At 49.1% G+C, this 26,759-nt stretch overlaps 1 protein-coding gene across 2 annotated transcripts; it reads right to left on the reverse strand.

The window, feature by feature from the left end:
* Positions 1 to 6: 6 nt before the first annotated feature.
* On the reverse strand, positions 7 to 25,338 carry ATG14 (autophagy related 14; the record flags this gene model as incomplete). 2 transcript variants are annotated; one of them, XR_014228779.1, is made up of 11 exons in its annotated part: positions 7 to 3,657; positions 5,283 to 6,683; positions 9,524 to 9,609; positions 9,720 to 9,810; positions 10,920 to 11,037; positions 11,490 to 11,719; positions 12,366 to 12,603; positions 18,964 to 19,045; positions 19,454 to 19,496; positions 19,632 to 19,694; positions 25,055 to 25,338. XR_014228779.1 is itself a non-coding variant. In XM_082317821.1 (10 exons), 10 exons carry the CDS (start codon positions 25,336 to 25,338, stop codon positions 6,377 to 6,379), a joined length of 1,542 nt encoding a protein of 513 aa, XP_082173947.1. In that variant the 3' UTR covers positions 3,638 to 6,376. The 2 variants fall into 2 exon arrangements, 1 of the variants encoding a protein (XP_082173947.1); XM_082317821.1 differs by having other exon boundaries at positions 3,638 to 6,683.
* Between the last annotated feature and the right edge of the window lie 1,421 nt (positions 25,339 to 26,759).

Raw genomic sequence — 26,759 nt, forward strand, 5'->3', positions numbered from 1 at the left:
CTTGTAAAACGTTTGCCCCAAAATAAAAATACTGTAAAACACGTGGCAGAAACTTGGTACTGTGCTGTAGTTCAGACTTGCAGCCTGCTTCCCGTAGCAAACTCGTCCTCCTGCTAAAAAAGAAAGCAGCAAAACCACCCCAAGCCTGTATTACTTGGAGAAGTTCCTGCTGTAACGCTCACAAATCCCAGCTTTTCCTTCCCCTCCCATCGGCCGTGTGCGCGGCAGAGGCTCGACGGAGGCTCCTCTTGTCCGGAAAGCTGGTGCGTGCGACTTGCGAGAACTGGGGCTCTCCGCTTCGAGTCCTGCTTCTCAGCTCTCGCCGTGGCCCCTCGGCTGGGTGCTGGGCGCCCGAGGACGGAGCGGGGGTCCAGCAGGATGAACGCGGAGTTGCCGTGGCTCAGCGAGGTGCTGGAAGCTTTGCCGTCTGCCGCGTGTGGAATTTTTTCCCTCGCAAGAGGAATCCTTGCATTGCTTCGCCCTGCTCCGCTTCAGCCTCCGGTATCTTGTTCCTGAGGTGCGAGCCGGTGCTTTCGAAGGGGAGCTGTGAGCGTTGGCGTTAGAAGTGCAGAGGAACGGTAATTCCTTGAACTCGGAAAGGTAATTCCTCGAACTCGGAATGGGAGCTGAGCGTGGCATCTATTCCTGTGTTTCCTCGAACACGTTCCTCTCCTGCAGTGCTCTCTTCCAGCCTCCGGTTCCAGCCCTCCTTGCGCCCAGCTCGCTGCCACAGGCTAACCAGTTTGGAAGTCCGGGAATGTGCCCTGGGCAGCCCGGCACCGCCTGCGGTTCCTGGGAGCGGAGTTAAGTGGAGCGGCAGCCGTTGTGCAGGCGACGGGAGCCCAGCGGCGAGCGGCAGTTGCGCCTGCGTTGTTGAGTCCCTCAAAGAGCCGTGGCTCCTTCTGTGCCTCTTCTCGGCACAAGGACGGACCCTGGCGATCATCGTTGCAGCGGGAGCAGACAAAACCTCTGACCCGGTGCAAGAAGAGCCGGTGCCACCGTCCCCGGGGCTCGGCCCGGGCTCTCCGCTGCCCTGCAGCCCCCAGGGCAGCACCGGGGAGAGGGCGAGGGCTCTGCACCGCATCTTGACCTTCGGCGCAAGATCAGCAACATGCGGACGAGCGAGGAAGGCTGCTGGCTGCCGGGGCCAGGCCGAACACCCGCCAACCTCCGCTTCGCCCGCGCGCGCCCAGAGCCGCCGTGGGATCGCGCGGGGCGACTCGCCTTGGTTTAGAGCCTGAGGACAGAGAGGATTTGAAGGTTGCTGCTTTTATTCTTTCCCTTAACAGCAAGAGAAAGAAGACAGCCCTTACAGCCTGAAACGGGGGTTTGGTAAGCTCAGGATGTTCACGGTAGAGTTAAAAAGGATGCTATTTTATTTTTTTTTTTCCCAGTCCCTGCTTTACCTGGTGCCTGCCACCCCGGGTGTTGGGCTCCCCTCCCGGCGCTGCTCAGCCATCCCCGCAATGCAGCAGACGTGATGACAACCAGGAGGAATGAAATGAGAAATCTGAAAGGAGGGTGCGGCTGCCTCCTCATCAGCTGTGAAGAGGGAGAGGATAAGCAGGATCCCTCCTGAATCCGTGACTTCATTCTCTAACGGGGCGCAGGCTTCACCCAAGCTTCGATCCCCCGGGACGTGCAGCAAAACAACTTTCTGGCAGGAATCGTCCTGCCAAAGCCATCAGCGTCAAAGGCTTTCAGCTTCGTTTCAGTTAAGGAAGAGGGGGAAGAAGCTGCTTTCCTGCCCCCCACCCAAGACTGGAAAACTTGAGATAACCTGCGCCGGGCTGACAGCGGCGAGGAAAGTCCCTGCGAGGCTGGAATAGAAGCAGCAGAGGAAAATATTTTGTAACTAACTAGATAAGGGGCCAGTGAGGTCATTTTTTTTGGAACAGGGTGTGAGATTTTGGTCACCTTCGTTGAACAAGGGGAAAAATGAGAATAAAATAACAGCCTTGGGTTATTTTGTTCCTTGGAGCAGTTAAATGCGGAGGACAAGTTGCTCTTTCCCCGACCCTGTCCCCGCCTCCCCCCGAGCTGAGGAGCGCAGGCTGTTTTATGCATCACCGAGTGCGCTGCTGGCCGGACCCATCCCTGCTGCACAGCGTCGCTGGTTCGGAATTGTTTCACGCCACAAACTTCTGCGTCCAGCGGCGGGCTGGTTCTGAACGTGGCCGTGCGGAGCTGCCTACGAGCTTTTTTTCTCCCATAAAGTAGCAAAGTGCAGATTTCTCTTTCCTTCAGGGCCAGGTCAGGGAGAACACAAGGTCTGATGAACTTTTTTTTCCCTAAGAGGCAATTAAAAAAGAGTCCAGTGTTGGATTTACAAAATTCAGTGTTTAGAAGAACTGAGGACGAAAGTGCGCTGCGTGCTTGCCGTCCCTGCCTGGGAGCGGTCGGCGTGTCGGGACCGAATTTCCAGATACGCCTGTGAAGAAATTGTAGTAACGTTGATGTTGGTCGTCAGTGTCCCGTTCTCATCAAGCGCTGGGAGCCTCCTGGCACGGATGCCGCTGCCAAAGCCGCCCGTGGCTGAGCTTGCGCTTGGGTCCTCGCTGCCTCCTGCCCGTTTCTACAGCCGCTTTTCCCCTTCGCTGCTCCCTGGAGCGAGGCTCTGCAGTGCCGTCGGCGTTCAGCTCCCTTGCCTTGGCCCCAGATCACTTTCTGCAGCGTCCGCCCCGTGCCAGCCCCCAGAACTGCCATTTCCCACATGCACAAATCTGTGCCGATGCATCCACCCTCCGTCTGCAGTCCCAGCTTCTTGCAAGGTGGGGACAGTGCCGAAGCCTCGCCCAGGGCCGGTTCCGCTCCCCAGCCCGCGCTGGGCCCCTCCGGGCAACCCTGGAGGTTGGCTGGGGCATCACGGGGCTGCTCGCCCGCCACAAACCGGTGTCGGCAGAGGACGAACCCTCCTGCTGATGGCACTGCTTAAGCAGCCGTGACCTAAGCAACCCGTGGGTATGAGCTGAGCTTAGAGCCAGGCTTGGCTTTGCGCACAGGCCGCTCTCCTGCGTGGCCACGGCTGACCACGCTGCGGCCGAGGCAGCAAACTGCCCCCGCTCCGTGCGCAGGAGCCCCGGGCTGCTGCTGCTCCGGCATCAGCCCTCCCCGTCAGGTAGCTGCCGCAAAAAATTCAGCGGGCTGGCTTGTTTCTCCTCCATCATTCAGCAGCCTCTTGCCGACACGCACGGCCCTTTCCCATCCCCGTCGCTCAGACACCCGCCGGTTCGCTTCAGCGGTTACCTCCTTCCGAAGACACACGCTTGCGTCCTTCCGAAGCGACCTCGTCAAGAGAAGCGCCTTCCCTTGCACGCAGAAGTAATTCCTGCTCAGCACCTGCGGGAACCACCATCGCCCGGCAGAGGAGCGGGTCGAAGCCAGGCTCCCGCGAGAGATGGATCCGTTTACGTGTCCGTATGGAGACGCGCGCGCGTTTTGCAGGACTCCTCTACCCGCTCCAACGGAGGTGCAGTTATTTTATGTAAGAGTATTTTTCTAGAATCGGTATCGCTTATTCCGCCGCTGCACGACCGCACTGTAACAGGTCTGGTCCCTGTGATGCTTCGAAGGCTGGAAATTCTTGTGTGCTTCCCCAGCGCCGTTAAAAACAGACCACACAGAAGTAACATAAATATACAACTTTAAAAAAAGTTACTGTTAAAGATTTATTGCAATAATACAATAAAATTTAGAAAAAAAAAAAAAAAAACCCCAACCAAACACTTGTGTTTAGTTACATCTGGTTCGGAAGCTGCAGAGGCCCCGCGTGTTCGCAGGCGACGGGGGAGCCTGGGCGCGGGGCTGGGCTCTCGCAGCCGGGCTCTCCCTCGGCTCGGCCACCCCAGGTCACCGGTCCCGGGCAAAAACCACGGCCTGAACTGAAATTCCCGCATCGCTGCTGGCAAAGCGTGGGTAAACGCTCCGCTGGCTGTCTTCAAATACCCGCGATGACGGAGATCCCCGCCCTCCCTCCCCTGCCCCCTGAGCCACCTGGGAAACGAAGCCTGGCGATGGCACTCCGGGTTTGGACACACACGATTCTTTCTCAGCTACACATGTGCAAAACGCTTTAAAAAACCAAAACCCAACCCCCAAACCCCACAATCTCTGTTCTGTTACAAAAACTTTTTGTGAAAAGACCTATCCCGATGCATTTCAACACCCGCGCGGGGCCGTTGTGCACTTTCAGAATACGACACGGTTGCAAATAAATTATTTGGAAAACGTGACGGTTATGAAGTATATGGCTTTAAAAGGGTTTTTTGTGTTGTTTTTTTCCCTAAGTAAGTAAATGACGGTGTACGAAGCTGAATCATGGCCTGACCTTGAAGGGTTCAAAGCAGCACAAAGGCAGCAATGGAAGAGTGACTGAAATGCGTATTAAAAACAAAAAAAACAAAAAGGAAGAGAAAATATTTATATGGTGGGATCCAGTGCAAAATAAAGGGGAGGCAGAGGGGGCTGCGCGACACTGAGAGCCCACTGTACAGTACTGGCATGGGCTGGTTGCTCCGAACTGCAAAGGATCCGATAGCTGCGAGCGAGTAAAGTGCTGTGGAGCGACCGGCGACCAAACCCCCCGGCCCCGGCCCCGGCCCCGGCCCCGGCCCCGGCCCCGGCCCCGGCCGGGCAGCGCTCGCTGCCGGGGGGCACCGGCCCCCTCGGGCTGCAGGAGTGGAGGGAGGCTCCGCTGTTCTCTTAAACCGAACCCAACTCTGGGATTCAGACCTAAAGAACGGTAGGACCGAGGGTGTCGTCATCTTAACGACGTGCGTGCTGTTAGTGCGGAGTTAAGGGTCTTTGGTTTAAAAAAAAACAAAAGAAAAATTAAAAGAAACTGCCGCCGACAGACGCCCAGCCCAAGGCCAAAGAGAAAGAGCCGCCGTAGGAGAGGGGCGGCGGCTGGCAGGCGCGATGCTCAGCCCGCACCCCGGTACGCAGGCGTCGGCACCAAAACCGCTTTCCCACCCGCTCCTCGGCGGAGGCAGGAGGCAGCGGTGGCCGGCCTGGAGCGGGACAGGGCGAAACCACCAGGGAACGCTCTGCGCGCCGGGCGGGCAAGCCAGCCCCGCGGCCGGGACGTGGCCCGCGCACCGCTCCCCGCAGCCGCGCCGTTACGAGCCGCGGCGCCGCGGGGAAGGGTGGCAGAAATCTGCTGGGACGGGGGGACGCTGGTACGTCGGTTTACCCCGTGGAGAAGTACAACGTCCCAGCTATATAAAATGTAAACCATACGTTGGAAGCCTCGCTGAGCAAACCCATCCTTAAGGAATACATACCGCAAGGCAGGGGAAGCGGAGGAGCGCGTTAACGAACGCATCTCTCGGTATCGCACCTCCTGGGGTTTTACATGCCAGCCAGCTGCGCCGCGAGCATTTCTGCAGCGAAATGAAATCAACTTCTTGGCATTCAGTAAACAAGAAAACAAACCCCAAACCCCACCAGAAACATAAAACAGAATAGGGTTTCAAATGCATGTAGTGTGGAGAGCGCGTGACTTCATGAAACTAGCTTGAAATGAGGTTTTTCTAATATTAAAAGGTGGCAACACGGTGTTGTAACTGATGAGTATTATTGCAACAACGCAATCCTGTATCGGCGTCAAATGTGGGTCTAGCTAAGAGAACGTCCAGTGTTTCTTTGGTGTGTGATATTAAGAGTAAAGAGCCTGTGTGCTTTGGACAGCACAACACGAAACTTCGAGACTACCTACCGGCGGACACAGCATGAAACAAGCCAGTTTTCCATGGCAAAACTGGGTAAAGATTCACAACCAAATCTAAAATAAGAGCAATTTGCTGTGTGAATTCCTGTCCACGCTGATTCTTTGTATTAAAAATATGGCAACAGAGATTAGAAAACATGTTAAAAATGCATAATTTTCATGTCCTGAATGAAAAAAATTTAGAAATATGCATTTTTGCATTACGCAAGACAGATTTAAAACACACACGAACGAAAACCCTGTAAGGAGTTAAGAAAATGTGAACTGCATTTGCCCCACTGTCCAGACTGCGGACTGAGCAGCCTTCTCTCTGCGCTCTTCCCGATCCAAACACTCCAAAATCTGTTTCGTCTTCAGAAAGTAGAGCTGGAGGCTACCGGTTCCTTTTGCTTCGATACTCAACGACGCAGACAGAACCAAGACACAAAGTGCCGTCACAGAATCCGTCAGAAGTACGTAGCTAGCTCATTTACAAAACGGTACCATCACAGTCATCTTGGGTAAATAAAAAGGTTTTTCTGGTTTACAAAATGAAAGTCTGACCTTTTCTTTGTTCCAGGCACTACTTAACTGAATATGTAAGGTTTACTACAGCATTGTCGGGGAGGGATTCCTTCCACAAATCCTACGATCCTTTTCCCAGGCTCCTTAGCGATGCCCGGTGTACGCCTTCAGCCACGAGGTCACCGAGGCAGCAGCGGACGAGATCATTCCCCCAGCGCTGCTGCTGGCAATGGGCTGAGATACCTGCGTGCTCTGGCTCTGCAGCATCTCCGCCTGCTGAGAGGGGATATCGCAGAACCTGGGGCTCGGCAGATTCTCCCAGTCTGTCCCCAGGTCCGTCTCTTCATCGCTGACGTGCTCGTCTCCGCTCTCATCCGTTTCGCCGGTGGCACTGGGATCCACAAACTCCATGGAGTCTTCGAGATCAGCGCTGATTTCGAAGGGTCCAGACCTGCCAACAGGGAGACAACGCCGTCAGCCCCCTTGGTACCGCACGGGAGAGGGACCGTCGCTTCGCTGGCGTGAGTCCTAGGCACGCCAAAGCACCCTGCTCTGTCACACGTACGGCAGAGAAATTAAAACACCTCTCTGTTTATCAGCTGGCAGAGAAAAACTCGCTGGCTACAGAGATAACTGTATTGTGACCGCGGTGAAACCAAAACAGTTGGCCAAGGAAGCGATAGCTGGGTTCCGATCCACGGAGCAGGAACGGCGGAAGAGCCGTTCTGCTTTGGCAGCGGAGAGCGAAACGCGCGCACGCGAAAGAAAACGCCAGTGATGATAACTCACGGCTCCGCTGGTGGAAATCTCAGCTTGATGCGGAACAGCTTTTATTTTTGACACCAGCCCTGGCCAGGCCCAGGCGGCTGCGGCTCTGTCAGCGAGGGGAAGGGTGTAGTTTACGACTGACAGAACGGGGTTGGCACAACTCACCGGTGGAGACTTCCCACAGCAGCGCTTCACCCCGAGCCACATCTCGAGATCTTTTTTACTACGAGGCTGGTCAAACACCAGAACGGGTTGCCCAGAGAGGCCGTGGAGTCTCCATCAGTGGAGGAACCCAAACCCCCGCGGTCCCGAGTAACCGGCTGTGGGTGATCTCCAGAGGTCCCAGCCCAACCCACCAGGGCTGCGACTCCAAGTTTCCTGCTGCCGCTGCCTGGTGGGAGAAGCAATTGCATCCCACCCCATCCTGCTGCTTTGCGCTGGCAGCCAAAATCTGATACATCTTTACTGGGCCAAAGCAGGCAGTTTCAGAGGCCCGTGACCCACGGTCAGCGAGCCCGCGGTTTTCACGGGGGCAGTGAAAGGTGGATTCCCCGCGGCAAGCAGCGTCCCTGCCAAAGTTCATCCCAAAGCAGAAAGCTGCTCAGTGAAACAGGAGGAAGAGTTTAACACGGGTAAGAGTGTTTCTCCAGCCTTAGTGGGGGAAGCGGGAGCCTGAAGCAGTGATTTAGCATGGAAAATTTTAATCCAGACAATTAAAGCTTGGTAAAATTATACGTATCTGAAAACAGTAGCTTATAAAGGAAACTATTGGGCAACGATAGGCCTAGATATCTAAAGGAAAATAGAGCTGGTTGCTGCAACCTTTGCAGACAGCTGAGAAATTAAAGGTAAACACTCCCCTTTCATAATCCGGAAAGGAATGGGAGCGCTGCCTTCTGGCAAAGCATTCTGCTTAACAAGGCAACATAAGAAGAGAGTCATCATGTTTAAGGCCAGAAGGGACCATTAGATCATCTCAGGTGACCTCCTCTACAACAAAGGCCATTACGTTCCACCCGTTCCCCCTGTCCTGAGCCCAGCAACTTCTGCCCGATGAAAGCGTCCATTCCAGAAACTCATCCAGCCTTGACAGGACGACATAAGGAAACGGAGACTCCCCACCTTCATTCTTGTGGGTAATTAAACTCCGTGTTAAGCGCATGCGCCTCATTTCAACACAGCTCAGACTCTTTGCTTCCAATGGTGTCTATAAAGCCATTCAGTAGCCTCTATTTTCTCCCCGTGAAGGCGTGGAAATCAAGTCACCTCCCAGTCTCCTCTCTAGCAAGCTAGGACAGTTTTATACAGACTAAACTGTTCTCCTCACTGGAGGTATTTTCTCCAACTCTTTCCTGTAACCTCTTCTTTTACTACCTGGACCTGACTGATGCCTGCGGAGCTCTGTAACGTCTGCCCAGAGAAGTGAGCCCCGTCTCTCTGCTCAGCCCTTTTCCTTCACACCCTGGGGATCTGTCAGGCTTAGCTTTTTGTCCGCTGTGGCATGCGGATCTTTTACAGCAGCCGCTTTCCAGGACACAGTTCTTCATTCTCTGGGTACTTCCCGCACTCTCCTTGTTTTCAGACAAGCAGCAGCAAGCACATCATTTTTTCCAAACTGAGCTAGGTTACAAAGATTTGGCTCCCCGTGTCTTTGGGCTGAATCGGTAGGGATATACCCAAAGAACATAAGGTAAGGTTAGAGGCATGCATTCAGTTCCTCTTAGTGGCACTGCGGGTTTTTAAATAAAACTAGATCTGTACACAAGAATAAAGTGGAAAAGTAGATTTCAGAATATTACTGTGTTTAAGGGGGAATAAAGCAGTAAGTCAGATTAAACAATTATTTGCAGACTGTCTCAGGCACAAGTGACTTGTGACTGGATTATCCCAACAGGGAAGCAATGTTGTTGGCTTTCTTATATTTAAGTTGTAAAAAAAAAGGAAGATTATTGAGCCTGGTGCGTGCAGCCCACAGGAGCTGATGTTCTTTTCATCACGTACTAAGTTAATAGAAAAGTTGTCTTTAATCTTAATTTACATAGAAATTAGTATTATTTGAAGTGTTGACTTTGGGCTAGGGTGTTCATTGACTGGAAGTATTTTGGGAAAGCTTTACCTAGTATTCGTTTTAGGGTTTATATTGCTGGATGCTCCTAGGTATTTACATGCTGGCAAGATGTGGGTAGGGTCCTATTTGGAGCCCAGTGAGACCGCCTGGCACATGCGCTGCTGTCCCCTGGAGGGAAGGAGCTCCTGCTGCTGGGCGTAGGGGAAACAAGTCCCCAGAGCCTGCCACATGCAGAAGCACAGCATACACACATCTCTGAAATCTAATTTTCTACTCAGGACCCCCTTTTTCTGTCCTCTCCTGTCTCCTCCTTGTGACTACCCTGATTTCTGACGTGCCGAGGACTGATCCATAGGTAGAGCAGAAGAGAAGAATTTCCCTTATAAGTAACAAGGCAAATGCATAACTTCAAAAGGGATTCAGTCACAGGTGAGTTGAGATACTGCTTTTCTTACCTGCCCAAGTTCTCAGTGTCTGGGCTGACCAGGTACATAAGGTTCCTGAGCGTATGCAGTGGGTGCAACAGATCTAAATTTACATGCTACCATGGGGGAGGTAAGAAAAAGACATGATCAGTTACTGCAGGAAACCTGCGGGCACAGTTGATATTTTAAAAGCTATTTAAAGAATCCAAACGGGCACTCCCCCTACCTGAGAGAAGCAAAGGTGAAGGATATTGGCATTCAGCTTCTTCACTGCCCGCGTGAACCTGTGTCTGCTGAGATTCTCTCCGCAGAACTCGCTGTTGAAACACCACGCACAGACATATATATACACAAAGCAAAATGCTGTGAAAATACACCTACTGGAGCAATCGGCATTCTGTGCCCTGGCTTCCTGACAAACCCCGGAGTAAGGGTCCTCGCAGCGAGCACTTGTTTAAACTGTCCAGCCAGTTTTAGAGTGTTCGGGAGATGAATTTTTCACCTTGCAAGACTGTTAGCATTTCCTCCACAAGCACTGCTTGCCCTAGTCTCACTGGTTTCAACAGGACAGGTGATGTAACCTGTATGAAACTCAATGATCCGCGGCAGCCAAGCTCTTTTGCCTCTCCTTTTAAATCTTCCATCATGTCCTGTTCCCAACCTTCTCCTCCTGTGAAGCCTGAGCACCCACACAGCAGCATAAAAAAAACGTAGAGACCCTACACAACTTTTGTGCCCTCACTTCGGCAACCGCTATTTTAAACACTTAAAAGAATCTCAGCAGCTTATTTGAGACCTCTGGAAGACTGACCAGGCCTACAGCTTCCTCAGGACTTCTTCTGTACGGATCCCATCTGCTCCACATAGACATTAAAAATCTAACAGAGCTTTTCATCACAAATGGGGTTCATGCAATACACTCCCCGACGTCTGGCAGCCAGGTTATGTTCCCCATATTGCTGTTTTATCCCAAAGAGAATTAGATCGCTGCCACGCCATATTATACGGCCTTGTTCTACGGCGCTTAACGTAGTGGAGCTATTCAAGGTGACTAAGAGTTGCTGAATTGGGCTGGGATTTTGTAAAGCACAGTAGGGTCTCATAAAATGAAAAGTGCTATTCATGGACTGTCATATTTCATTTCTAATTTGAGGATGCTGAACACGTCAATTAGAAAGCTGTTATTTTCAACCAGGATGGTTGGTCTACACTCTCAGGAGGTAAAAAAGAAGGGAGGGACTGTTAACTGTGGTCTAAAATCCTACTAGCCCTCCATCCAAAATTAAACAGCCCAAAAATCCACGAGCCATCAACCGTTACCATAAAAGCTGTTCCAAGTAATGACTTCGTTCACAAAACCAAACTGAATTAAGCTCAGTCAAAACTGGTCACTGATTCACCTCCTCAGAGGCTTGCATTTACTTGCCTGTTGCAGAGCTTCCTGGGAAGATTTACGTCAAGTATGAGAGACAAAGTGTTAACAAGCTGAGTTGCATAGCACAATGCAGCACTGATGGTATAAGCAGGGTTATTATGTTCCATATCTAAAAGAAATAAAAACATCATGAAAGTCTCATTTTAAGTGAAGCCTCAGTGGGTGTGTTAATGTGTTACTGAAGTCTACCCTGGAAAATGTCATTTCTAAGTATTGAGAACAGCCTGCATCCAGCAATCATTTACAGTGAAATCTGTCAGAAGTTGGTAGAAAATAGTAATTCTTGGAATTCCTGTTAAAACGACGGCATGCGAACCATGTCAAAACTGTGAATAATTAACTTTATCTCTCTATTACATCGCGCTGTGTCCCAGTGAGCATTTCCTGCAAAAGAGGATTTCAGTGGACCTATATTGAGGTATTTATTTCTGACTCAGGTTTGTCTGGGTGAGAATAAACGGACCTGGCTACTGCTCCTTGGTCCCTTCTGTTGGCATCCAAGGCTGCAAGTTCTACGGCTTCTGGAGGATCCCAGATGCCCAATCAGACCTCGGGCCTTACCTGGTCCTTGTGTAGTCTTCTTCTCTTCCACCCAATTGTAATAGGCTGAATAGTCTCCATTATTGGGAAGGGTTATCCAAGGCCCTGTGATACCGATGCTGGTGTCCCCGTTATGATCATCACACACCCATCTCCCAGAGAGATAGGTGGTTCTCCTGGCTTCCGCGAGCTTGCTCACAGTGCTAGAGGTCATAGCGTTGTCACTCTCAGAAGACACATCTGCAGGATCTCTGTAGCACCCGAAGAGGAACAGAGTGTTTTTAAAGGAGTTTTAAAAATACAATCAGAGATGTACTTGGCAGGCACTTAGCCAGATTTCACAGCGAACAAAATGCTTGTAGAAACACTCCTGCAAAACTCCTTATTCCCCAAACTACTCTCCTTTGTTCTGGGATTTTTCATTATCTATTTTAAGAAAGTTTAACATTGGACATATACCTCAGATCTCAGACTAGATATAAGGAAGAAATTTTTTACAATGAGGGTGGTGAAACACTGGAATGGGTTGCCCAGAGAAGTGGTAGATGCTCTGTCCTTGGAAACGTTCAAGGCCAGGCTGGACGGGGCTCTGAGCAACCTGATCTGGTTGTAGATGTCCCTGCCAGTTGCAGGGGGGATGGACTGGATGGGCTTTAGAGGTCCCTTCCATCTCAAAGTATTCTATGATTCTATGATCTCTCAGTGGGGAGATGGTAGCACCTCCAGATTCTTCTATTCTGGACCTCCATCTTTGGGTCAGATGCTTTGCCTTTGGGAAACACCTCCTTCTCCCCACAGATTCTAAGGGAGCCAGAGCGTCTGGCTTAGACTTACATGACTCACTTCTGGGTGTCTAAAGCTAAGCAAAATGAGTCCAAAAGTATAAGCCTTCTGTACCTCATGCTTGTCTTTACTTCTTCAATGGGAAATATGACTGATGTTAGCTCCAGGATATGCGTCCGACGAAGATTTGCCAGATGCTCATACTGGGTTTTCAAGTCATAGGTTTTTTTCTCTACCAAGTCTCCCAGCTTGCGGTTAAGCCTCTGGATCTTCTCTTTCTTCTCCTGATGCCGTTGAGCCCTGCGATAATGCTTCTGGTTCTCCTCCTTAATTCTCAGAAGCCCCTCTGTGTCTGTGAAAACAGCAGCAGATGTTAGCCTTGGAAAAGGAGCTGTGAGGTACTTGTAGTAAGCTTGAGAAAAGCGTTATTAATATTTATAGAAAACAAGATCTACAGCAGCTTAAAACAGAAAACCCTGCTAAACTATTAACATTTTCCAGCTGCTAAGTGGTACAACTTTTTAATCTTTTCTGAAGATCTCCAAAGAGACTGAAATTGGGATTAATCTTTCCCTGTCTTTTACCCAGCTGTTTTTGGATTTGGAGCAGAAAAGCCAAGATTTCACAGCTTAATTAAACTTCTGAGGTAATCATCATGACAGAAATAGCTTGACTGTACATGTTTGCAAGGTGCTGGCCAAAAAGACGTGCATTGCTTGCAGCCAAAATCAAGTGCAGACAGCATCTTCATTCACCATTTCTGGCACTGCTGCTTCGATTCGTGTCTGTTAGTTGGGCTTCGCACTCACATATGTGCTCTTAAAGTGCTTGGATCCCAACGGCGCAGACTTCTTGCTACCACAAGGGAACGCTGACTATCTATCTCCCTTTCCAGTCACGTAAAGAGAAACGCGCTTACGTACTGAAGTGCTGCAACTGTCTCCATGTGTCGGGCACACCGAGGCTTGGAAAAATATCCCTCAAGAGCATCTGCTGATTCTCCTATAAAATAATTGACTGCAGTAATGCTTCCACAAACATATGGTGCTAAAGAGAGTGAGTTAACCTCCTCTGTCTTTCAAAAGCATAGGAAAATATTTCTTACATGCACTGTGCTGGTTTTGGCTGGGATAGAGTAAATTTTCTTCCTAGTAGCTAGCATGGGGCTATGGTTTGGATTTGTGCTGGAAACAGTGTTGATAACACAGGGATGGTTTCGTTGCTGCTGAGCAGTGCTGACACACAGTCAAGGCCTTTTCTGCCTCTCACCCCACCAGCGAGGAGGCTGGGGGGCACGAGGAGCTGGGAGGGGACACGGCTGGGACAGCTGACCCCAACTGACCCCAGGGATCTCCCACACCGTATGGCGTCATGCTCAGCATATAGAGCTGGGGGAAGAAGAAGGGGGGCACGTTTGGAGTGATGGCGTTTGGCAAGTCACCGTTATGTGTGATAGAGCCCTGCCTTCCCGGGGATGGCCGAGCACCCACCTGCCGATGGGAAGGAGGGAATGAATTCCTTGCTTTGCTTTGCTTGTGCACGCAGCTTTTGCTTTACCTATTAAACTGTCTTTATCTCAACCCATGAGTTTTCTCACTTTTACTCTTCCAGTTCTCTGTCAAGAGCATCTGCTGATTCTCCTATAAAATAACTGACTGCAGTAATGCTTCCACCAGGGAGGAGCAAGCAAGCAGCTGTGTGGGGCTGAGTTGCTGGCTGGGGTTAAACCATGACACGCACTCTCCAAATACACGTCTAAAACTCTTAATGCACCGTAGTTTGAACGAAAGCCCCCATCTACTAGTCACTTACTTTCCACTTTTATGGCCGAAAAGAAACAGTGTTAGTCAGACTCTCTTACAGCAAGGGATCACTTTCCTGTAATCAAGAAGTGGGATAACTGCCCCGTGCACAGAAGGGAAGCACTAAGCCCCGACATCGTTTTACTGATATATTTTGGTTGCAAGGCACAGACGAGACCAGAGCTACAATAAGGATGTTCCGTGGCACCTGCTACTCAAAGCTGCATTATTGTATTGGGTTTGTGTGGCAAGGTTTTGGTAGCGTGCGGGCTATAGAGGTGGCTTCTGTGAGAAGCTGTTAGAAGCTTCCCCTGTGTCCAACAGAGCCAATGACAGCCGGCTCCAAGACGGACCCACCACTGGCCAAGGCCGAGCCCATCAGTGATGGTGGTAATGCCCTTGTGACAACATATTTAAGGGAAAAAAAGTTTCTGCACAACAGCAATTGCAGCCAGAGAGAGGAGTGAGAATATGCGAGAGGAACAACCCTGTGGACATCAAGGTCAGTGAAGAAGGAGGGGAGGAGGTGCTCCAGGTGCTGGAGCAGAGATTCCCCTGCAGCCCGTGGTGAAGACCATGGTGAGGCAGGCTGTGCCCCTGCAGCCCATGGAGGTCCATGGTGGAGCAGAGATCCACCTGCAGCCCGTGGAGGTCCACGGTGGAGCACGGGGATGCCCGAAGGAGGCTGTGACCCCACGGGGAGCCCAGGCTGGAGCAGGTTTGCTGGCAGGACTTGTGACCCCCCGGGGGACCCACGCTGGAGCAGTCTGTTCCTGAAGGACTGCACCCCATGGAAGGGACCCACGCTGGAGCAGTTGGTGAAGAACTGCAGCCCATGGGAAGGACCCATGTTGGAGCAGTTCGTGGAAGACTGTCTGCCATGGGAGGGACCCCACGCTGCAGCAGGGGCAGAGTGCGAGGAGTCCTCCCCTGAGAAGGAGCGGCAGAGACAGCGTGGGATGAACTGACCCCAGCCCCCATTCCTGTCCCCCTGTGCCGCTGGAGGGGAGGAGGTAGAGAAAATCGGGAGTGAAGCTGAGACTGGGAAGAAGGGAGGGTGGGGGGAAGGTGTTGTAATATTTAGGTTTTATTTTCTCATTACCTTACTCTGATTTTTATTGGTAATAAATTAAACTAATTTCCCCGAGTCAAGTCTGTTTTGCTCATGACGGTAATTGCTGAGTGATCTCTCCCTGTCCTCATCTCGACCCACGAGCCTTTCGTGGTACTTTCTCTCCCCTGTCCAGCTGAGGAGGGGAGTGATAGAGCGGCTTTGGTGGGCACCTGGCATCCAGCCAGGGTCAACCACCACAACTATATACTACTAAAATCAAGAAAACTTCTAAGAAGCTACAGCTACCTCAAAGAACACATTCAGACTGTCGGTCTTCCCAATAGGGGAGCACAAAAATTAAAGGCTACATCCGAAGAACAGGACCCAAGACCGATTCCCATCTGCGGGTCTGTGCCCAGCCACGCCTGGCCAGCACCCGATGCCCTCCTGGTAGTTCTGGTTTGCACCTGCAGAGCTGGGACTGCACAGACCTGGCTGGTCCCTGGTCTGGCAGGGTGGGAGACCAGGACTGCCGGTAGCCCTCGGGGCGCGCCTGCCCCCGCAGACGCAGAGGGTGCTTTCTCCAAACGTCAGGAATTATTTCTAGTTGTCTGACTGATCTGTTGCGATCCATGATGTGTTTGGTAGGAAGGAAGACCTGATACGTGGGGGATGCAAAGTCCCAAATTAAAGAAGGTGAGAGTAGTTTCCCCGTGCAGATAAGAACTAATAATCCTCAGGTATATAAAGTGACCCCCTGTTAGAGGAACCATAGAAAAAAAAAAAATCAACTTTTGTCTGAGCGACACCAAGAATCCCTATGTGCCAGCTAGTAATTCAGTTTCTTTTAAGCATTCCTGTAACATCAACAGAAAATCAATTCATGCTTGCATTCATATTCCCAAACTCTCCCTTTGCACACAGAACAAAGAGACAGAGGAGGAGTAAAAAGTCCACCTGTTCAATTTGCACATTCACGTTGTACTTGAAAGGCTGTTTTTTCACAGAGCGAACTCCCTTTTCTGCAGGGCCAACAGCAATTATTTGAGAAGCAGGGGAGAACACTGCACACACGTTTCCTCTTTAGCAGTCCCAGTGCAGAAACAACTGTCCTTTTTTTGGCACAGCGCCTCTGCTTTATGACCCAGTTTATGAGGTGATTAAAATTTGTCCCCAGAAGTATTTCAGGACACCACTATGTCCCACACATCTACACTGCCTGATAAATGCAAGCGCAGGCACACCGATCTCTGCCCAACAGAGAGCCATGCCAGATATTTGCGAGATTGTCTCCTTGGACCGTTCTCTGCAGACAGAAGGCAAACACACATATTTTAAAACCTTATTTTAAGCACCACCAATTATTGAGGTATCCAGTCAACTGCAAAAGCAGGAGCCCAATGTTCTAGAAATTGTTCTTATTTCAGAAAACTAAACTATGCCATATCCAAGAGAAGAGAAACAACCTATTTACATTTTCTAACGTGGTCCAAGAGTGAACCAAGTTGAGTTCCTGATCGGTCGGCTACCCATGGCAAGAGTTCATTTTGGGTCCACCTGCAAGAGCAGTTTTGGGGTAACTGAGCTAACAACAGGTTGGCTGGGCAATAGTTAGGTCAGTTCATGGGTTAAATCTCAGCAACTCCACTGTGAATCAGGGAAGTTGCAAAAGCTGCGGATAACGTGCTTCACAGAATAGTAGAAAAGCGGAGGAACTCCCCTCCCCAGTTGGTCCTAACATTTTGCCACCTTCAGAGCTGCATTTTGAGAAAAGGTGACAAAGTTCCTCAAAGTCACATTGATTTCCTCTTCCCCTTTCTTCACAGGCTAAAAAGAACAAGTAGTTATTAACTCCTTCGTAATAATCTTCTGCCTGCTGAAAAGGTTGCTTTTCTTCACCTTCCTCTTCTCTAAACCAAATCAAACATCAATTTTCTTAGCCATTCCTTGTGTTTTATCCCTAATATTCTCCTCCAGACCTTCTCCAGTTATTTGTATCTTTCTTAAATTCCTGAAACTGCACTCCAGACTTCCACTGAGGTAACACCAACACCAAGCGCAGCAGGATAATTGCTTCCATCTTAAATACAATGCTTATATTAGTATAACCCAGAATAAGGTCTGAACCTTTCTGGAGCAGCATTAGATTGATATTTTTTATTTAATTTGCAATTCCCCAGATTGTTTCCTGTCAAATCCCACCACTGTCCCCTACTTTGGGTTTATATGTTTCTCTTTCCTAAACAACGCACACTCAACTCGGTTCTTTTCAGATGATATTGTCAATTTATCTACACAATTTTGAATTTGATCCTGCTCTCCACAGCATCCACCTTGGCTTCCTCCATTCCACCTTCTATCCTACCATGCAAGCTATTATGGAAAATACTGAACAAAACTGGGCCAGGAACTGGTTCCTGCTGAGCTCCACCTGTCCCAGCTCTTTGAATGCAGCCTTTCTAGCCTTTTGTGTCAGCCTCACAGTGACGACACCCAGAGGAAACGTCTTTGAGGACATTTTGGGGCAGTGCCCAACGGCAAGGTACGTTGCGTCTTCTGCTTTCTCCTCCATTAGACCGCTTGATTCCCCGACAAGGCGTTGATTTGACGTGGCCTATTCCTAACAAAGTGACGCCAATTTTTAATTACCTTATCTTCTAACTACCTACAAAGTGGTCAGAGGTTTATAATAGGATGACTGCGTCATCAGTTCTTCCTCCACCCTTTGAAAAAAAGATGCGGTTTTCACTGTTTCCTGGGACATCCTCTCTCCCTCCTGTGTTCTCAAGTACTCCACAGACTACTTCAGCTTGTTCCTTAAGTTCCCAAAGGTGAATCTCGTAAGGCCTTGCTGACACAATCAAAATACTATTTAGCTGGCTGTTTCCTTTCCTTAGCCTGCGGTCCTCTCATGATGTAAAATTTAATCTGCCTAAGCAGCTGATCACATTTTCTTTGTGAGAAGACGAAGCAACGGCGGCGCTGAATGCTTCAGACTTCTCCGCATTGTTATTTGCTCTCTTTCCTGTTAACTAACAGGCTTGCCTACTCCTTCATCTTTTTCTTATTATACATTTCTTATTGTTACTATCCATCCTCCTTATTAATTGAAAATCATTTTGCATCTCAGCCTTTTTGATGTTATCACCGCAAGCTGGTGCTATTACTTTATAACTACTCTCAAGTATATGCCTGTGCTTCCACTCTCTGTATGGCTCCTCTTGAATTTCAGGTCATAAAAATGTTCCCGATTCAATCGATACGCTTCTGAATATGCTTCCTATCTTTCCTCTGCATGCAGGTTGTAAGGAATGCTGCATATTCTCTTCTGAAAAATGACCCTACAAATCTCTCATGTGTAAAATATTTAATGAGTTTCAAAACTGAAGCTGCTGCATGGTAGCAACTCACCAACCTGTGCCATATTTCAGTGAGTGTTGCTCAAGTAGGATTTTAGGATTTCTAGACAGGTGTGGGTTAAAATTCATCAGTTACCTGAAATTCATAACAGCTGCAGAGCTGTTTGCTCCCCTTTATCAAGAGGAAGCGATCAGAAACACTACACTGAATAAAGTCATCTCTAAGGACAAAGCCAAAGTCACGGGCTGCTAAGCATTTACTTTTAAAGCTGTTGCAAAATGATCTCCATCGAGCTGAATAATGTCTGCTGTTTGCTAATTAAAACCCAAGGATAAAAAGGCTAAAATCCACTCACCGATTTGCCTTCAAGCTGATTTAAGAAGTGACGGTTTGGAAATTCACCGTTTTTAAAAACTAACACTCAAATTCACATCGATTGATTTTTCACTCGGAGGCACGGGGTTTTACACATCACAAAAGCACGGGCATTACTCACGTCTTGTCATTTCATCATTTTCTTTGCAAATGGTCTGTTTCAGCTGCTCAATCCTCATCTTGCAAGACATTATTTTCCATCTCTGAAAAAGAACATTCAGCAACTCTAGGGCACAAACGACTTCAAACACACTGACTAATGATTAACAACAAAGCCAGCAGCTTTAGCGCAAAACGAGCAGGATGTTCTTAATTGGATCAGATGAACAAATAAATATTTCATATACTGTTCTGTGCACAGAAGAATGCCACAAACAAACCGAATACTTAGTATAAAGTCAATCAGTATAATAAGTTATTGAACAAATCTAGTAAGAAATGAAAAATATTGACGGTTTGGAGCACTCTGCTTGCAGAGCCAATTTAAGTTTTGCTTACAACAGGCTTTTGGGGAAAGCAACACAATGCCCTCAAGGTAAATTGTAACTTTACACTATGAGATCTAGGAATTCAGAGAGTTTAAAAACTATGGGACGCTTTGAATAACTCACCAGCTGATCAGTTATCTCTTTCCCTTCCATGGCCTTCAAAACACTAGAGGAAAAAACATGATTGAAAGTTTTATGACTATCTGGACTACGTCTGTCTCCAGCAACAGCGCGTTAGAGAGACTGTTTTGTTTTTCTGAGAGTTCTTATAGTTTATTTTCATTTAATAACTACGACTTACTGTTTTTGGAATTCCCTCTGTTTGGTTTTAAGATGCATCAGCCTTTCTTTCTTGTCTGAAAACCTGGAAGAGATTAAATGTTTTCATCGATATTTTGCACAATATGGCATTGTAAGTTGTCTGAAACAATAAAAAGACTGAAGCTTGTGGGAGTCTTTAAGCCTCAACTATCTGTCTTAATCTTTGGAAGTAATGGCTAAACCTATAAAGCTCTTGCAGAATTCTAGAACATCTGTCTCACAGGAATTGCAACAAAACCTCTAAGCTGAGGAAACATCAGCTTGTATTATTGAACTCGTAAGCAAATTACTTGCTATTTCCAGAAGATTTATAGCTTAGCAATATCAATATTTTGTATATTAAGAAAAACGTATAGTACTCTGAAAACCTCTAGTCACTGGAGAAATTAAGAGCACTATCTCAGATACCGTAGTGTTAGTCTGAACTGCGTTATTTCACAAGCTGTGATGGTTTTAGCCGAGTCCACTCCGGGAGTGGGAAATGCAGGTTTTCATACATTAGGAACTGCTTTTTCTCCTTTCTAACGTGGAAATGTCTCAAACTTTATTAATTAATGGGTCCAAATAGGACAGTACTCTCTCAAGAGTTTTACGTGATATCCAAATCACATAATTTGTATCAGTAACAAGCGATTTAGGGGTCATCATCCTGTGTTTTCACCCTTTGAATATGCAGCAGCCACGTTCTGCTCCCCTCCACGTTCCACAACGTATTGAGAAATCATTTAAAGAACATAGCAAATGAATGATGCATATTGAGAAATTGCAATGAAGCATGAAGTGACAAAGCTAACAGTAAGAGCAAACAGCAAGGGAGACAGCCAAGAGATTTAGATGGCATTAAAAAAAAGCAAAGGTGCTTTGTCTTCTGCCAGCGTATGGCTTTCCAACTTTCCTTTGTGCTTCCCATGTTACAGCACCATCCTGATCCACACCTCAAAAGTGTGTCTTGGGTTAAGTCCAAGTACGGAAAAACAATTCATTACATTTCCCTCTGGAACATGTAGAATTGACAATTTCATCCTAACAGAGGCCTAACATTTCGCGTACAACCCATCGAGTCCTTTATTTCAGGGATATCTAAGCTTTATTTGTAAAGAATTATACAGTAAGCCTTGACAGGATGGCATCTTGTGCCTCCTCCTGCTCAGCTCTGTGGGTTTGATTTCAGGTAAAACTTTAAAATGCTTCATTTCTTTCCTTGAAGTACTGAAGTCTGAAAGCTTGGTGACTAACTTCGGGTTCAGAAAGTGTGTCATCACCCTTCCAGATGACATTAGCATTAAAACAACAACAAAACTACCGGCTGCTGCCTTCGTAGTCAACCAAAAATATCTGTTTGCCTTCCAAAACAAACCAAAACCAAACGCAGGTGCTCAGCATAAAAGCCAGAGGCCACACGTGAGGCGGAGGAATGTGGTACAACTGGAGCCCGGCTGCTCAGCCCGGCGCAGTCGTTATTCCTGCGTGTCCTCGCCCCACCAGTCATCGTGGAAATTACAAAAGCGCACTGTACTACACTCCTGTTTACCACAGAGTAATGCACACCTACTGTACCCCTGACCTTTGGCTGCGACCAAAAATAACTTGGCCCAGAAACACACCGCTCGGCAGTCACACAGGGAGAGCGCGCTGGGGTAATTTGGCAATTCTTGTTTTCAAAGCCGGATTAATGGGCACGGAGTCTGACTAAACGCAATTACCTGAATCACGTCCATCACATCAGCAAAAAGTTGAATGATCTGTCAAGAATCTGGGACTAAATTAAGTTCTTACTGGGGAGGGAAGATAGAAATAGTTGTGAAAGCCTGCAAAAATTACAGCTCACCACGCACTTCAGCAACTATGTCAAACAGCTCCTACAAACTTCTTTAGCAGGTTTCTCCTAAGCAAACATTTCCATTTCTTGATATAGCCCTAGTTTTAATTGCATCGCATCGCGTAACGAATTTTTCTGTATATATCTACAGCCTTTCAATTTGGCAAAGAAACAAAACTTTGGATGAACTATTATAGGAACTCCAATAAAATGTAAACTGAGAGAAGCAGAGAACTCAACATCTCAAATCATCCATTAAATGTTTCTCTTTTCTCAAGTCTTATCACATTAAGTTGAGATTTTCTACAGTTACCTGGCTTATTTCCACACGTTCATAATTAGAGAGAAGTAACCAGAAAGGAGGACTTCCTAATCTACAGGAATTAATTAATGTTGAAGGAGTTGAGGACAGCAATAGGTGCTTCCATTACTGTACCTATTCACTACAATAAAACTCCAGTGCTGCAAAAGGTCACTATTCCTAATCATAACCCACAGCTTAGAGAAGTCAGATAGGCTTAGACGTCACAATTACATTGTCTTTGGCTTTTGCCATCTGCAGACATATAAAGCAAAGCCATTTAGTGTGCTTGTAAAATACACTCTGCGAATTTATGCAGATGACAGGCTGGAGTAAACTCCCGGGAGCAAGAAGAATCTCTGAGCTGAAACCAACATCAAGATGCCGGCTTCGCTTTTGAATATACAACACATTACTAATGAAAAGATGAACATCAGCAATTATTTTACTGGAGGACTTCCGGACTACTCATCCTTAATTGTAGCTGTACTTCAATAATTAATCTTAACAGCTCCTCAATCTCTCCCCCTCACAGATACAGGGTGTGATTTTTGCCAGACATATGAACAACTTCAATCTTACTGTAGCTTTTATAAAAATTAGCACACAAAACAGTCCAATGAAAAGAAATTTGAAATAATCCTTACTGTCAGAACATGAAATAATTTATCTTCTTATAAGGGGAAAAAAAAAATCACAAGAAAATTCTAAAAATAAACCACCGCTGGATACGAGGGTTAATGCTTGCTTTTTTTACTTTTCACAAGAGAGAGAACAACCCTTTCCTCCAATCTGTAACACTTCAAAAATTAAAACGGGAGACCCAAGTGACCCCATACACTTCCACGCTCTGCATTTCTCACACTGAGTCACACAGAAAAGCCCTTGTCATGACCCTGTCGGCCTCCTCCAGCACCGGCCAGGACACTGATCTAAAATTAACCCAGGTACTACTAGAAGGCATAAAATAAACAAATAAATAACGATGACAGTAAACACCACCTGAAACCCAGCCAGTGAACTGCACCTGTCCCTGCGTGACTTTGCCATGGCGCGTGGTTACCGTTTAAAAAGTCGCTCCCTCTGCTCACATCGCAAGAAATTCAGACACCCGCTCGCTGCTTGCAAAGAGGAAACAAAGAAAACCGACCTCTAACGCGACAGGCTCGCTCTCTCTCACTCTAATTCAGCCAGTCCAAGTATTAATTATAGAATGCAGACACAACGTTTCAAGCATAGTTTTAAAAAGAAGTAATTCCATTCTCTCCAAAAGAACAAGAAGAAACCCAAGCTTTACGAACCTTTGTCCCTACACTGAGCGTTCCTGTGGCAATCAAGCACGCTTGTGTTATTCACGTCGTGTTATTCATATAGGTTATGTCGCTCCTTTAATTCATTAATAGGAAGTTGCTGTTTTCAATGAATTGCACTACTGCTTGGGAAAGTTTTAAGCAGCAGGAGAAACAAAGCCTGGGGAAACTGAGAATACAGGGAAGCCCCCCAGAATGGAGGCTCTAGGAGGACAGAACAGCAGTGATCCCCACAGATGGAACCACAATGTCCAGGCAGAGGGGAAAAAAAAAAAAGACAAAAAAACCCCCAAGGAGACTAATTCCTGCAGTTAAGAAACACTGTAACTATACAGAACATTTTCTAGTCACAGATGAATGGGACAGTTAAAGCATCTTAGGAGGATGCAATGAAAACTGTCAGACAGAAAAGCTCATCTTGTTCCACATGAGAAGACACAAGGAAGAAAAAGAGGTGGGTTTTGTTTTTTTTTTTCAACAAGCTGTTGCTTCTGGTACTTTGGCTAAGGCTGCTTCTTTATGGTTTCATTTTTCTGATGGGTAGACAAACTTCTTGAGCCTTGGTTAACACAGAACAACAGCGGTTGCACCGTAATGGAGGCTACAACTGAATTTCTATAATTAAGCCAGATGTTTAGCCAAAATTTTAAGGCGACAAAAGAGGCAGGAAAAAATAGTTGGTTCACGTTCCAAACGCCAAACCCAATTTTTTCATGGAAGCTGAAGATAATCCCGAGCAGTCTCACACAAACACAGGTTTCCCATCTATTTTAGAAAGACTAAATACAGTTTGTGGTTCCATGACACAGTCTTTCACGTAAAAAAAAAAAAAAAAAAAAAAGAAATCCCACCCAGTGACAGACTAAGGTCTCAATTTTGCAAGCTATTCATGCTGGCTGACACCCTGTGCCCGTTCCCACGGGCGTTAATGGAAGAAAGACACCGCTGTCCCCTTGGCTGTTCTTGTATTTGGCAGAAGGACGCAAAGAGCCTTTGGTGCGAGGACCAGACCGCACCACACGCTGCTTACCGCCTTCCCAAAATAGTTCAAGAAATCACTCTCAACAGCTGCTAACGAAGCTACAAATGAAGGACCAAGAATGCGGCGTCAGCCAAAAATCAGAGCTATTCCAGAGACGGCGCTGGGCAGACTTTTGAAGAATCTGGGATGGACATGCTGTGAATGACAGCTACGGAGGGGTGAGCTGCATCTGAGTCATATAATGAGAATATTTGCTTATTGACGTAACGCTCATTCAGCTGCCCTCCCGTAGAGCCAACACTTCGCAAAAAGGAGCAGGAAGGTGCGTGATTAACTCAAGTGGAGTATTTTTTGTCATTCTAAAAGGGGCCTCGTGATTAGGACTATCTATATAGCCAGGAAAATAAAAGAAGGTGCCATTTTCTTGCACACCTTCCTGATTTTGCTTAACGATTTAGAAGACTACCGGTTTAACGCATGCTACTGAAAATAGATACGCATGTCAAATATCCTACCGCACGGCTCTCTTTTTGCCCTGAACTGTCTGGAGCTTCTGTCGGCTACATCAACACGGGCACGCCTGCTGACAGCTGCACCTGACTAAGTGAAAGTCGGGGCGTGTTATTATTAATTTTTATTATTATTATTTTAAGCAGCACGCTGCAGGTCCTGCTCTGCCCGCCTGCCTGGGGCGGCCCCCCAGCAGACAGCCCCGGCAGCGGCAGGACCGTTCCCCCGCCCCACACCCGGAGCCCCCCGATCCCCGTTTACCGCCCCCCGCCCCGGGAGGGAGCTGCTGAACGGCGGGGAACGGGGATAAACCGACCCCCCCCCCGCCATCCCCATCCCCTCCGGCCCTGAGGGGAGCGGGGGAGGGGCAGCCCAACGGCCGCCGCTCGAGGCGGGGCGGGGACGGGCGGTCCCCCGGCGACGGGGCAGGGGAGGGTGTCCCGTTCCGCCCCCCGCCCCGTCCCCTCGGGGCAGCCGGTACCTCTCCGAGTCGCGACCGTCGAAGAAAACGAAGTCTCCGCTCTGGACGCACTTGGCGCAGGTGAGGCGGCGGCGCGTGGTGTTGCAGAGCGGGCACCGCTCCACCGCCACGTACAGCCCCTCGGCGTCCTCCTCGGCGCCCCGCAACGCCGCCGGCCCGGGCCCGGCCCCGGCCCCGTCGCCACCGCCCTGCCCGCCGGGCTGCGGCCGGCAGCCGCTGGGAGACGCCATGATGGGCTCCCCGCGCCGCTGGTCACGTGGGACTTTGTTTTCGGGCAGGGGCATTGTGGGAAGCGGGAGCCGGGGCGGCGGCGGGGCAGGGGCCGCCCCCGCCGCGGGGCGAAGGCCGCAGGGAGGGGCCGCGCAGTCCCATTTCGGGTTTGCTTCCCTCAGCCGCTCCACCTGCGGGAGGAAGGGGTGCTCGCCCCCTCCCTGCTCCCGGAGGAGAGCTCCTCGGTGGAAAAGGGCCTGGGGGTGGCGGTCGACAGCCGGCTGAATGTGAGCCAGCAGCGTGCCCAGGTGGCCAAAAAGGCCACTAGCCTCCTGGCTTGCATCAGGAACAGTGTGGCCAGCAGGAGCAGGGCAGGGATCGTCCCCCTGTGCTGGGCACTGGTGAGGCCGCCCCTCGAATGCTGTGCTCAGCGCTGGGCCCCGCACCCCAAGGCGGCCATGGAGGGGCTGGAGCATGGCCAGAGCAGGGCAGCGAGGCTGGGGCAGGGGCTGGAGCACAAGGCTGGGGAGGGGCGGCTGGGGGAGCTGGGGGGGCTCAGCCTGGAGAAGAGGAGGCTGAGGGGAGCCCTCATCGCTCTCTGCAACGGCCTGAAAGGGGGCTGGCGCCGGGGGGGTCGGTCTCTGCTCCCCAGGAACAAGCGATGGGACGAGAGGGAACGGCCTCAAGCTGCGCCAGGGCAGGGTTGGGTTGGGTATTGGGAAAAACCTTCTTCCCCCAAAGGGCTGTCAGGCCTTGGCCCAGGCTGCCCGGGGCAGGGGCTGAGTCCCTATCCCTGGAGGCATTTGAAAGCCAGGTAGACATGGTGCTGAGGGCCATGGTTCAGTGGTGGGCTTGGCAGTGCTGGGTTAAGAGTTGGACTTGATGATCCTAAGGGTCTTTTGCAACCTAAACAATTCTGTGACTCTCTGTGGCGGGTGAGCAGAGGTGCAGGCCCTGCCCCACAGTGGTACAGGGCAGGCAGCCCAGCCCCACTGGGCCTGGGAAGGAAAGCATGCCATTTTCTTGTCTTTGCAAGAGATGAAGTAAAAAACACAAACAAAAAACCCAACAAAACAACCCAAAGATAGACAGCATCCACAGCCGATCTGCCATGGTGCTTACTGAAGCCTGCAGTAAGCAGGGGGTTGTATTCTGCTGCCTGGGGTGCTGGGTGTCCACATGAACCTCACACAGGTTCTGCTGCTCTGCAAGGCGTTTGGCTTCCCAGGGTGGGGCAGCGGTGGGGCTCCAGCTGCTGCAGCCCCAAGGGGGGCCCCTACCGCAGCCAGCCAGCGACACTGCCGCGTGGGCTACGTACGCCGATCAAAGTCAGTCCCCTGGGGTTATATTTACAATAATATCGAGGACAATTTGTATAAGAGTGGCAAATATTGATACGCATCCTTAAGAGTGACAGGGTAGCAGGCTTCCTCACCCCAGGCTCCAGGCTGGAGCCAGAATCGAGTTAAGTGCGTACGATCAGCTAGCATCGAGA

The sequence above is a fragment of the Platalea leucorodia genome, assembly GCF_965183815.1.
Source record: "Platalea leucorodia genome assembly, chromosome: 7".
Lineage (NCBI taxonomy): Eukaryota > Metazoa > Chordata > Aves > Pelecaniformes > Threskiornithidae > Platalea > Platalea leucorodia.